The following is a 13963-nucleotide window of genomic DNA, read 5'->3' as shown; positions in this document are numbered from 1 at the left end:
GTCACTCCTCCCCCCAATCACTCATCGCACCATGCAGTCCCCATTCGCTCCATACACACAGACCCGCTGGCCTCACTCACTCAACATGTACACGTACTCACCTCACAACCCACCACTCTTCAACACACACACCGCTGAACTCTGCCATCCTCCTAACTACATCCCCTAACTAACTCGTGCTCCCACGTCATCCCTTACACTAAAGCACGTTCCATTTAACACTACGTAGCTAAACTACGTCCCCTCTACACATTCACAAGTCTGTCACTGTCTCCAAATAAATCATTTTATTTCCCAACCTAAAGCTCACTAAATCCCTCTAACTAATCCATTCCACGGACTCCATGAGGACTTACCCCTGCCCCATGAAGTCGGTCGAACTAAGCTAACCCTTCCCCCTAACTAGTTTCCATCCTGTGCCCAGGTAAGGGGGTCTTCCACCCCTTGCCCAGGAATCCTGTGCACCCGAAAGTGAGGCTTGTTTTTTTTTTCATGCGCAGCACCTGCGCGGCAACTCAGAGCTCGCGCACTTTACACCTGCCCGTGACCTCATGCAGCTGCACGTGTTCCTCGTCCCTCCTTGGACGGTGCCATCCGGCAGGGATACCCCTCCTGCCGGATTCCAACCCCACGTGCAGTCATGGCGTCACCGTGCGCATAAAAAAACACAAGCCCCACATCTCGAGGGGTTCCCCACGGGAACACATGTGCTTTGCCCGTTGGAGCTTAACACACACGATCGCGTGGAGAACCCGTCCGGTCCAAATCCATAATCCTGCCTAAACTTTGTCCGTCCGCGGGATCGGCAAATCCACCGCGTGCGTTTCCGGACCGGGACTTCACTCTCGCAAGCGAGCACGTGGCGGTCTCGTGCGTTGCACAGCACGAACCTCGTGCTCACTGCTGGGTGAACCCGGCACGGTCCCCGAAACAACTACAGCCGCTACTCGGCTTTCTTTCCTCTGTCGTCGTCGTCGCCATTCAACCCACGCACACCTGCGTGTTACGACGCTCACAGTCCATTCCATCACATTCACCCCGGGAGACGCGGCTGCGTGCTCCCGCATGCCAACCGACATCTCCCTCACATACCGCTCTCTCACACACACGGTCTCCCTTGCATTCGGCCGTTCACTCACGCGTGCCTCACTACTCACACAAACCATACTACTTACACACGCGGGGGCACTCACCCGCGGTCCCTGATCCACACTCCGTGCCTCACTCACACACGCGGTGGCACTCACCCGCGGTGCCTCACTCATACTGGCCGTTTCATCCACACACACGGCCTCTTCCACACACGGTGCCTCATCCACACACGGCGTGCTGGGAAGCACGTACTCTGGCACCATCGCCACCACACCACTCACACACGGGGACGCACTCACGCCTTGCACCACACACACAGGGACAACTACACTGGGGATTCGTGTCCCCACAAGGGTCTCCGGGGCCTCTATACCCCCCAAGCTCTCCGTGCACCCGTTCGCAGCACTCGTCCCCTCAACCTCGCAAAGCACGACCGAACTCACCTGGTCGTGACTCACCTCAAGGGGGCATACTCGCTCCCCTCGTTCCTGGAGGAGGCCATCCAGCTGCTCGCACTGGGCCTCCACCCAGTCAGCCAGCTCCCCATCATGGTCCTCCACTACCTCTGTGTGTGTGTGTGTGCGTCACTAACCTTGTCCAATTCACCCTCTATCTCCCGTGTCTCTATACATTTTATTCTTTCTGTCGTCTCCTCTTGTCTATTGGTCTCTGCTTCTTTCTGGCGTCTTTCCCTTATCTTTATGTAGGTCAACCTTGCTTTCTCCTTCAGTCGCTCCCGTCCTTCCCTGTTTTTCACTCCTTGCTCTTTCACGATCTCCGCGTACCTCATCCTTGCTTTCCGTATTAATTGTTCTTTTCTCTCCCTCGTAATTCCTTTCACCTCGTCTCTTGTCTCCCGTGTCTCTATACATTTTCTCTCCTTGTTCCTTATTTCTGTCTCTTCCTGGTTCCTTTTTCCTTCCCATCTGAGTCGTTCTTTCTCTCTGAGCCCCATTAGCTGTTCGTTCTCCCTCCGGAGCTCCTCAATCTCCGTTGACTCCAGTCTCGCTCTCCGTTTTAGTTGTTCAATTTCACACTCATATAGTTGTTGTTTTCTCTCCCACTGTTCCTCCTGCTCTTTGTTTTCCAATCTCATTGTTTCTTTCAATTGGCTCATTTCTTTCCTGTGTTTCATTCGCTGTTCTCTCACTACTCTTCCTCGTTTCCTCTCCTGTCCTTCCTTCTCCAGTTTCATGGTTTTCTTCATTTGGTTAATCTCCTTTTTGTGTTTCATTTGCTGCTGTCTAATTACTCTTCCTCGTTTCCTCTCCTGTCTTTCCTTATCCAGTTTCATGGTTTTCTTCATTTGGTTCATCTCCATTTTGTGTTTCATTCGCTGTTCTTTGTCTATCTCCTCGTACTCCAGCCTCAGCTTTTCTTTCAATTGGTCAACCTCAGATTCATGTTCTTTTTGTTTTCTATTCCATTGTTCCTCTCGTTCTTCCCTCTCCAATCTCCATGTGTCCTTCAATCTCCTGATTTCTCCTTCCTGCTTCATTCCTTGCTCCTTCAACTTGTCCTCGTATTCCAACCTATTTTTTTCCTTTTGTCATTCAGTTTCAAATTCATACTCTTTCAGTTTTTTATTCCACTGTCTTTCTTGTTCCTCGTTCTGCAATCTCATCGTTTCCTTCAATTGACGGATTTCTTTCTCCTGTCTCATTCCTTGTTCTTTGTATTTCCTATTCCACTGTCTCCCTTGTTCCTCATTCTGCAATCTCGTTATTTCTTTCAGTTGGCTGACTTCCTTCTCCTGTCTGATTTGTTCTTCCTTCATTACTCTTTTTTGCATCTCATTCTGCAATCTCGTGGTTTCCTTCAGTTGGCTGATTTCCTTCTCCTGTCTCATTCCTTGTTCTTTCAGTACCCTTTCTTGTTCCTCATTCTGCAATCTCGTTATTTCTTTCAGTTGGCTGACTTCCTTCTCCTGTCTGATTCGTTCTTCCATCATTACTCTTTCTTGCATCTCATTCTGCAATCTCGTGGTTTCCTTCAGTTGGCTGATTTCCTTCTCCTGTCTCATTCCTTGTTCTTTCAGTACTCTTTCTTGTTCCTCATTCTTTAATCTGGCCTTCGCTTCCAGCTGTTCGATCTGTACAGTGTGGTTCCTTAACGTTTCATTCTCTGTTGTCGTTCTTTCTTCTCTCACCATCCTCAACTCGTTTTGTAATTCCCTCTCTTTGTTTTGGTGTTTCTGTAACTCAGAAGCTTTCTTTTCCAATTCCTTTCTCATCTCCGCAAACTCCGACTTTGCTTTGGCTTCTAATTGTTCAATCTGCTCAGTGTGGTTCCTTAACGTTTCATTCTCTGTTCTCTTCCTTTCCTCTTTTAACATCCTCAGTTCGTCTTGTAATCCTCTTTCTTTGTTTTCGTGTTTCAGTATCTCAGAAGTTTTTGTTTCCAATTCGTTTCTCAATTTGCGTGCTTTTTCACTCATTTCATCTCTTCTTTCCACCGCTTCCCTCCTCAATTCGTCCCTTTTTTTACTGTATTCATTTAGTTTTTTCTGCCATTCCTTTCCCATTCTAATCTCCCCTTCCAGGATTTCTCTTTTAAACTGGCTTGCCCTTACCTCTCGCTTCAGTAGTTCCAATTCTCCATCTTGTTCGCGTTTTTCCTTTTCGAGCTTTGTTTTCCTTTCTCCTTCCTCCCTCAATTCTCCCTGCAGTTCTTCGAACTGTTCTGACTTTTCCAGCAATTCCTCCGACCTTTCCTCGAGCTGTCTCTCTCCTCTTTTTATCTTCCATTCTAGGCTTTCTCTTTCCTGATTGCCTGTTCTTATCTCTTCCTTCAATTGTTCCAACTCCCCATCGTGTTCACATTTTTTCTCTTCCAACAGTATTTCCCTCACTCTCTCCTCCAGTTCTTTGAACCGCCTTGCTTGCTCCAATAATTTTTCCATTAATTGTTTTACTTCCAAGTCGTGCTCCTTTTGTTTCTTTTCGAGCTCGGTTTTCCATTCTTCCTCCCATTGTTTCCTTTCCTGGGAGATACCAATCTGCTGTTCCTCTATTCTTTTGTTCAGTTTGCTCTTCGCATATTCCAACTGACGGGTATAAAACACTACCAAATTCTTTTTCCCACGTAATTTGTCGACTCTATTGGCCAAGTCATGTTTTTGCCACCGAATTCGTTCCAGTAAATCGTCCAATCACTGTGTCCCCCCGTACACGTAATTTTTCTGAAGCGCATCTGCGTGCCGTTGTGACTCGTCCACTCCACGTTGCACCTCCTCGATATATTCTTCATAACGCTTCACCTTTTCCAAGACATCCCCCAATTGTGCCTGAAGCCTGCCAATGCTCGCATAGTCATCCTGCCACGCCTGCCATGGCACATGCCGTGACCACGTGCCTTGAACCGGTGACTGGGAGCTCACGCCTCGTGCTGTGCCATTAATATCAGCCCGCTCCGTGCTGCCATTGTGCGACTCCGTTTGCCGGCAAAGTTCGTGCTCAAGCCGCTCCCACTGACCACAGTTAGTGGTGGGGTTATAATTATAAAAAGAACCGACCTGGGCCATGGATCCTACATGACGACACATACCTAATACCCCCGGCTCCCGCTCGCCTTGAGACGCCATCTTATTTCTCGTAAAGGGTTAATTTGAATCGCTCGTAATTTGGAGGGAATCGGGGGTCGCTCCTCTCACCCCTGGACCGATTCCTGTGAATTTAGCCGGAGACAGGAGAGCCCGTTTTCCTGTTCTCCGTTACCAGTGCCGTGAGGAGGGCGATGGGTTTATATCGCACGACCTGACACCAGTGTTACGGATTCGCGCCCGCCGGCGTGCTGACGGCCACGTAACTCGAATCGCGGCATGTCGCCCACCGGATGGACAATCCAGTCGTGACCCTCTCGGACTAACGCCGGGAACCAGTCATGGGTGGACCTTTCGGTCTCACCGCGATCGAGCCAATCGGCCCCCGCGTGGGATAGGGTTGCTCGCCAAATTCGACCTACCTAAGTACCCACACGGAGGGTAGACCGGGCGATCGCACCTCGCCGCAGGTCGACTTCGGACACGGGCCACTTAAGCGACCCGTTCCGTACTATCGGGATAACCGAGCGGTGTTATCGTCGGCCTCGACGGTTCGATTAATTATCGGGCGTATTCAGCCCACTACCAACCCTTTACGTGAAGCAAGATGAGGATTCAATGAAAGAAATGACGAAGCGAAGCGGGAAACAGTTCAACATAAAGCACATTTATTCGCGATGAACGGAAAGCACACATATACAATTCCACCAAAAGCACATAGAAAAGGAAAAGAAACACAATGCAATTGCGACAATGCAGATCTAATACCGACTACGTGAGCACACGGCAACACTTATACAATTTTACTTCACAGACGGCGCCGACAACACACATTCCCAAAGCAAAAGAAAAGAGAACCACCCTCCAGGATGAGGGGGTAGGCGGGCCTGGGGCCGAGACCGTGTCGGGCCTACCCGTCTGGTGATGAGACGCGGAGCGGCGGTGGTGCCTCAACTCCGCGGGCCTCGCGGACAGTGTCTGGTAGAGGGTGGGAAGGGGGCCCCCTTGGTCGCACTATCTCAGCGCGGGGGGAAACAGGAGGGGGTTGCTGATGCTCGGGGAAAGGAGGATTTTTACTCTGTCTCGGGTCCCGCGACGAGCGTCTCCACCTCGACCAGGTCGCGCCGTCGGCCTCCCTGGTGTGCAGCTCCCGGCACCGACGCGAGCACCCCCTCGTCTGCCTTCGCCACCGCCGCCTCTCCACAGCTCCGTCCTCTTCGCTCCGACTCCAACTCCGAACTCTTCTTCCTGCGAACTTCCCAACTGCACTCAACTCCAACGCACACGACAACTCCAACGCACACGACGACCCTTTTCTGACGAACGCAGCCGCTTATATAAGCCCCGTGGCTTCGCCTTTGACCCTCTGCCTCCGACCTTTCACCTCGCTCCCCATTGGCCCGAGAAAAAGTGGGGGTGAATGCTTTTTGATCCATGAATTTGCATATAGCGACCGCCCTCCAACGCCCTGGAGGCGGGGCCAAATCGCCCCTTGCTCACCGATTGGACGGAACAAAAGTGGGCGTGAGTCGTTTTTGATCCATTTTTGGAGCGGAAAGTCCGTGGTTTTGTACACGCTGTTCGGCGCGCGCCCTGTACGAGTCCAATACCGGTACCCACAAGCGGCGCAAGAACGGTGGCGATGCGACGGTTGCGAGGTGTGACGGTAAAGGTCGTGGCTGCTGTGGTGAAGCGGCGCCGCGGTGGGTGGTTGATGTTGTGATGACTGTTGAGACGCGGTTGGCGGTGGTAATCATGGCGGTTGGTCCAAAATAAAGATAGTAAAAGAAAAACGGCTATCCTGAAGAGTCGCAGCACGCATGAATGACATGTATTCCCACTAGACAACGGGTTTGGGCCTAACTACACATATACTTACCGAGATATCTCACCTAAGGGACCTGAATGGTGGTTTGCGAATTTGGTAACCACAACAATATATATGTATATATATGCACACACACATATTATATATATATATATATATATATATATATATTCATTCATATATATATATGAAAGATGTGCGTCAACCTGCTGTGGGTGAACATCAGATGGTCTGATGTTCATCTTTTTCACAAGGAACTTAATAACACACCTCTGCTCTCCAGTACACATGACTATGGTGCCATGATGGTTTATTTATTTAGCTCTCTTTCCTTTGCTCATTCTTTCCTTTGCTCATTGTGTCTCCCCTTTTCCTCACCACTCTACCATCAGGGCATTCTATCTGTTTCCTCACCAATTTAGTCAGGGCATTGTCCATCAGTTGTCCCCTCATCACCATGCTCTTCCATCAGCATTGAGTTTGTATTAAAAAGTACACATCAGGATGTTTGAGTTTATGTGTTAAAGCAAGTGTGAGACTCACCAACCCACACCACCTTTGTACTTCATCGTCGAGCATTTTAAAAGTTTGCAGTGAACTGACCTGTATCCATGTTGAACCATGTTAGTACTCCTGCTCACCTGATTTGGATTACTGTGCGACTTGTGCTCACAAACTATCATGAATGCATAAACCTTCTCCTCTTCCTCTTCCTCTTCCTCACCATGCAGGATTTGATGGAGCACATGGAGTTTGTGAGAAATCGCACTCATGACTACTTTGACACCATCAACGGGACGTTGGATCTGCAGAATCTGGAGGTTTGATGTAAAAGGAACTGGGGGGACAATGTGCAGTGTTGTTTGTGACCGATTGCTGGCTAGTGCGGTTTGTTGCGAATGTGGACTTTGAGCTCACTCACGTCATAAAGGCCACCGCACACCAGCCGATGTTAGCTGATGCAACACAACAACATTGTCCACAACGAACATCAAACAATAAATCCTATTTTGTCGGAAACTGCCGCACACTCGCCTCACACGACGTGATTGTCAACGTCACTATTTTTGGTGAACAAACGAAGAAATGCAGGGAGAGGACGGGAAGGGTGAGAGCTCTAAGCCCTGCGCTGCGTTGGCACTAATGCTGGTTCGTGTCCGACGTCGTGCCAGGAGAAAGAAGCGCCTGTGGGTAAAGCTGGATAGAAGGCCGGCTCTGGGAGCTTTTAACAACTTCCTTGTGGAACTTGCCACAGAGTGTGAGAACTGTTATGCTAACTCCTGGAGGATACAAGCCAACACTCATTAAAGAGCCGGTGGATCGTCTCTGTTTGCAGATAGTGAGGAGAAACATGACATTCAGCGGTGCCATCCTTGCTGCATAGCGAGTCACAATAACCTTTGTGTTCTTTGGCCACAGGTGATGCAGGACTGCAATTTCAATAAGCATTGACTCCAACTACACACACACACACACACACACACACGCAAATACAAACAGCACACACACACAGACAGCACACACACAGACAGCACACAAACAGACAGCACACAAACAGACAGCACACAAACAGACAGCACACAAACAGACAGCACACAAACAGACAGCACACAAACAGACAGCACACAAACAGACAGCACACAAACAGACAGCACACAAACAGACAGCACACAAACAGACAGCACACAAACAGACAGCACACAAACAGACAGCACACAAACAGACAGCACACAAACAGACAGCACACAAACAGACAGCACACAAACAGACAGCACACGCACAAACACCACACATACAAACAGCACACACACAGACAGCACAAAAACACACACACACACACACACACACACGCACAAACACACAAAAATAGAAACAGCACACACACTGCCTTTTATTTTCATAGATACAAGTTTTAAAAACATTATGCTGTTGATGTGGTCATTGTACCATCACTTGGAAGTCACAGACACCAACTGACAAAGATCCATTCGATTGGTAGTCGACCGGTACGCTCGTTCATCCTCGTGAAGTTGTGCTGTGGTAGTGTTGATGTTGCTATGAGTAGAGGTCATGGTTATATCATCCGCATATGAGGCTATCTGTATGTTCTCAGGTGGTTGTGGAATGTCGTGCATGAACAGCTTAAAGAGTCTGGGAAAGAGGACTGAGCCTTGAGGGAGTCTGTTCGAAAAGTATCGTGTGTGTGATGACCTGCCGTTGTTGTTGTTGTTGTTGTTGTTGTTTGGATTCTTGTTGGGGGTTTATTTTTGAAATGTGCACCAATTGGTCAGGCAGCTGCCTGACCATACCCACATTGGTTGCTTGACCACTCACCACAGCACCGAGACAAAATGATATGGCAGCCATCTTGGTTTTCTGTTAGGCCTTAAGCCTCTACTGTGACTATACACTGTCCGGCTTTGTTGCGTCAGATTTCCATTGGCTTCGTTTGGGTCGAGTGTTCATCCCGATGAGGGAGTCCGAAAAATCTAATCATATGTCAAATAATAGTAAGGTTTCATCAGTGCCGTACATAAAGAGAGTTTGGCCAACTGAACAATAGGCGCCATGTTGCTCCCCAGGAAGCCGAAAACCATTGAGCGCATAGTACGAGAGAGATGGGAGCTGATACACATACTCATACTCGTACTCATAGTTCATCCCTGTGGATATATACGATTTCCGAGTATGAAATATGGTGATGTCATGAAAAGAGACCTTTTCTACTCTTTGAATTCTCTCCAAAGATGATATTTTCAGGATTTTCCCTGTATCCATCAATTGAATTTAGTACGCATTAGCTGCCTTTCGGCTCCGGCTAAATTCAGAGTACTATGGTCTATGGCCGTGATTCAGCACATCGAATTGTCAGCTTGGACAGCATAAGAGAGAGGAAAATCGGTGTTTTCACTGGAAATCAAGTTATGTTCGCTTGGAGGTGGGGATCAGAAAATAGGGAACAATATCTTTGTATTGGGTGCATTAAGGGATTTGACAAGACAGAATCAAGAAAATGACAATTTTATTGGAACAAATCAGGACACTGCAATTTAAATTAAGAGTATGAACAACGAAAAAATACGACACTTGTGACAAAACATGGAGAATGAAACCGATATTGTCATTCGTAGTACATGTTTGCTGGGTATCACAGATGGGATGAATGGCGTCAAGCGATGACGACCGGTCAGATGCGGCTATTGATGCTTTGGATGGATATCAAGCATTCGAGCAATGACAGTGGTTATCGGATGGTGGTCCGTAATCCTTGTGCTCGATATGAACACAGTCGAAAAGTCAGCAATATAACAGAGAATTTGAGTGTTTTTCACGATGACATGCATGGCCACACTCTTACTAACGAGTTCGTCTCCAAATTTCGAGTCCTGTATTTTCCGCTTTCGAATGTTGTTACTTCCACGCAAAGATGTATAGCCTCACGGTGTATAACTTTCAGAATATTTTATCCTTCCTATCCTGGCAGTATCGAATCGGAACATCAGGACTGAGGTCATCAGCTTGCTCAACTAGTTTCACAAATAAGTTCTTCGATCCTTTTCAGCTGACATTCGACCTCTCTAAAGTAGCGCTCTCCAGTGATGAAGAGTTTCATTCCTGTGTCCGAGCAATGGGTGAGATGGCCTTCCTTGTATTTCTTGAGCACAGTCAGAGCTGTTCAAATTGGGGGGCAACATGGCCCGTTAAAACCACACGACTGCAATTGGCCGATCACAGTGCTCCATGGAGAGAACAAAGATGGCCAGACTTTATATACGGCACTGGGGTTATTCGAGTTCGTCGAAACACAAGGTATGTCAGAACGCGTTAATCGAGCGTTAATTTACATAACGTAAATTAATAAAATAAAAAAAACAGCGTTGTGTAGTTTTTGAACATCCCCATATTGGGGTAAAACAATCCGTGACAATGTGATGAATTGGTTAGTTCTGATATAACTGTGGTGGAGGTTGACAGGGATAAGAGGTGTTGAGTTAATGCTTTAATAACACAGTAAAATGTGTGTTTCCAAATTGCGCTGTTCATCTTTAAAAGTGCTTTAAATGTGCGTTTCCAAATCAGCCCGTCACCGGATTTTTGTTGGAGCAGGTTGTGACCACAGTGCAGTCATTCTTGCCGAGAACACAATGTACCTAGAATGCACTATTTTATTGTCTCTGAAGCTTTGTTTCCTACAGTACAGGAAACAATGGTAGGTTCAGACTACTATATTGAACTTTCATAATACCTTATTGGCCTTCAAAATTCACATAAGCTACAATGTTTTTTTTAAATGCTGCAGAGGATATGACACTATGCTCAGAAGCTCTTGAAAGTGGAATTAGAATTGGTTAACACATTGTGCCGCTTCTGTGATTGTCAGAGACAGCTGCTACGCACAACACCATGATGCACAATTGTCTGATAATTCCTTGTAAAAGTCCAAACATGTTCAACTTTTGCGATTGTTGTTGAAGAGGCTCGTCAACCGCCGCACATTCCATGACTATGAAAAACTTATCTATAAAAAAAACCTGTCGACGACAATCTTGTTGCATTGTGTCAGCTAGTGTGTGGTGGCCATTCAGTTAAAAAATAAAATGGAACATTTTCAAATCTGTTCACATAACATTTTCATAATTTAATAATCATGGAAAAAAAGGTTTGGCACTTTTCACAACTGAGTTTCAAGGTTGTGTCTTTACGTGTCATTGCTTTGGACAGGTGCACACCATCGAAGCGGACGTGAACGGTATCGACCTGCATTTACGCAGCTTGGACATTTACCTTCACAGCACGACCAAAGGAGTTCTTGTGGAAAGATCGACCCATGTGGCCTATGCTCTTGCACAAGCAGCCTTTGAGGTGCGCTCTGGCATGACGGTCCTGCACATAGCGCAGCATCGGCTGTGGGAGCGGTTTTCAAAAGCGATGGTGGACCTTTACATAGCAGCTCAGGAACTACGACTTATTAACAGAGCGCGCAGCTCTCAAGTCGATAGGCCTGACTTCTTAAAAGGCGAGTCTGTGCGGGCCTATGTGGAAATCCTTCCAATAGATTAGGTGGATCTGTATGCGAGTTCAACATGTTGTTGTGGGGCCGGGTGTCGGTATCGAGCACGACTGCTCAGGGGGGGGGGGGGGGGCAGTAGAGTCGGCTCCACCGAACACACTGGAATTTAGGTCATGACCCTCGGATAAGTCCGGAAGGCACGGGTCCCTTACAGGACCATGAATCGCCAATAATTTGACTGTGTGGGGTAAGGTTAATTGCCAAACTTCAATATAACTAAGTACCCACGCGGGAAAGCTACCGGGGAATTCACACCCTCGACAGTCCTCGTGCGGGACGAGCCGTTACCATGCTTGAACCGTGTGTAACCCGAGCGGATGGTCACCGAGGCCTGTCAGTCCAAATGCACAATTTCTGCCTTGCTATTTCTCAACACGCTAAGCCAATGAAATAAATGACAGGGAACGAGCTGGGACATTTAACAATAGGGAAATTTATTTATAATAATAATGTGACGTCCACGGGACTTGAACAGTCCCGCCAACGTAGAATGAGCCGAAACGATGGAGGTGATTTATTTTTATATAACCCAAAGACGGCGGTTTTAATCGCCCTACCGCAAACGGGACGAGGAAGGTGGCACGAGTCACTTTTCACTGAGTTGATGATGTTTATTCTTTTTACTATTGACCAGAAATAACAAGACTCGGCAAGAGGAGGGATCCGGGGCGATTCGACGGGATGGTGTGGGATCGGGCGTGGGGAAAAACACAGACAATTCCAATGAATATACAGATCTCAAACCCTCTAAGGCGCCAAGCAGACACACACACACACACACACACACACACACACACACACACACACACACACACACACACACACACACACACACACACACACACACACACACACACACACACAAAACGTAGCTATCTCTGGTGGTCAGGCTGGACCGTGGTGTGGACGCAACTGTCCCTGGATCGGCGCCGGACGAGCCGGCCTTGCTCTCGCCAGGGGGGGCAGGAGAAACCGCGGTTTTGTCGACCTCCTGGTCCTGGCCCAAGTCCGCCCACAGCCACCAGGGAACCAGCTCCCGCGCCAAGCCGCGAGCAGGAGAGGGAGGCAGGTCCACCCGCCGCCCGACCCCGTATCCGAGTCAGCAGAACCCTAGAGCCAACCAAAGCGAGGCACGAGGCTTGGCAAGGCTCCCAGGCACGATCAAGAGCACGATCAACTCAGCCCAGCAACCAGGACGCTCTCTGCCAGCACAGGTTCCACACCAAAAAAACACGAGCGTTCTGGTTGTAATCTTCCTCTTCTTCCTTTTCGACCCCGAACAGAACCTTTTTATCCTTCTGCCCTTGTCACCTCCAATCGAGCCGTTTATTGGCCCACTGCCGTCGCCTTCTGCCAATCGTGATCACGGGGCGGAGCCATCCGCTGTACTCTCCTGTGACGTCACGGCCAGTCCAGAGAATACCAAAAGGGGTTTACGCAGACACACTTACCCTATCCCGTGTCCCTATCTAATTATGTGACATTTATCATTTCCCCCTTGAAGAAATGAACATTTACTAGACAACTTATCACCACTGAATTACTACTTATTACATCGAGATCCTGGTAAACTCGAACAGCATGGCATACCTAATTAAACATCCTAATTACCCTTTGAATGCATACCCCCCCTCAAACGTAACACTGCCCCCTCCTCTGGTACCGCAGCTCCTGCAAGGTATATCACAGGCGCTACCGTACCAGCCTTAACACTTACTGACTCACACCTAATTAACCTAACGAAATAAAGTAGGAGGGGCAATGGGCAGCGAGTCGCAGCTAACTTACCTATCCTGCTTAATGTACTACCCCCTTATGGCCTTATCCTCGCCGAAACAATCATTCGTTTTTTTTTTGTTTTTTTTTAAATTTCATCACATGAGAGCACCGAGCGAAGTTGCACTCCATCCTCTGGATCATCGCTCTTGCCCAGCCCAGCACTCTTCCAGTGATCTGGGGAGGGGAAACAAAAGGTTCCACAAAAACACAACACTTATACTTTATATTCCTACTCTAAGCCTTAACGACACTATTCACAGGATATTTACACTTGACCGCCTCCCCCAGTGGATGCTAATAGACCCAGCGTTACCTGGGGAGCCAATTTTCAAATTTGCTTGCCCCAAAATTATGCGGACATCATGCCCTTGCTGCACCTGTCAAGTTGTGCGGGATCGAGTGGAACTCACACATCTTCACAACACTCACACCATGGTCATCATCACATTTCTAGGTCATGGTCCTCATTTTAATCATGCAGGCTGAATCCCGTCGTGGCCGTGGGGTGGGTTACCACAAGATGATGGGGGCATCTCAGGTGCAACCATGCCCACAGGTAAGCTTTAGTCCAACCCGGACGCTTCTCCGCCCCGCTCCCTTTGATTCCCTCCCCCCTGGTAGCCATCAGCTCTAATCCCGTACAACACTCTGG

General features: G+C 48.2%; 1 protein-coding gene across 4 annotated transcripts in view; it reads left to right on the top strand.

Annotated features, from left to right (window-relative positions):
- Positions 1-13963, top strand: part of LOC147019400 (collectin-12-like) — a 117109-nt gene that overhangs the window by 57251 nt on the left and 45895 nt on the right. For 3 of the 4 annotated variants that reach the window (XM_085893830.1, XM_085893829.1, XM_085893828.1), the window contains 2 exons: positions 7193-7282; positions 11184-11478. In XM_085893830.1, the coding sequence (XP_085749956.1) occupies positions 7193-7282; positions 11184-11478 (385 nt within the window). The remainder of the gene's footprint in view (positions 1-7192; positions 7283-11183; positions 11479-13963) is intronic. The other variant, XM_085893831.1, reaches the window with a different exon arrangement.

Source organism: Eptatretus burgeri, chromosome 9 (assembly GCF_056783735.1).
Source record: "Eptatretus burgeri isolate ZD-2024b chromosome 9, Ebu_testis_v1, whole genome shotgun sequence".
NCBI lineage: Eukaryota > Metazoa > Chordata > Myxini > Myxiniformes > Myxinidae > Eptatretus > Eptatretus burgeri.
This window is presented reverse-complemented; position numbering and strand designations above follow the sequence as displayed.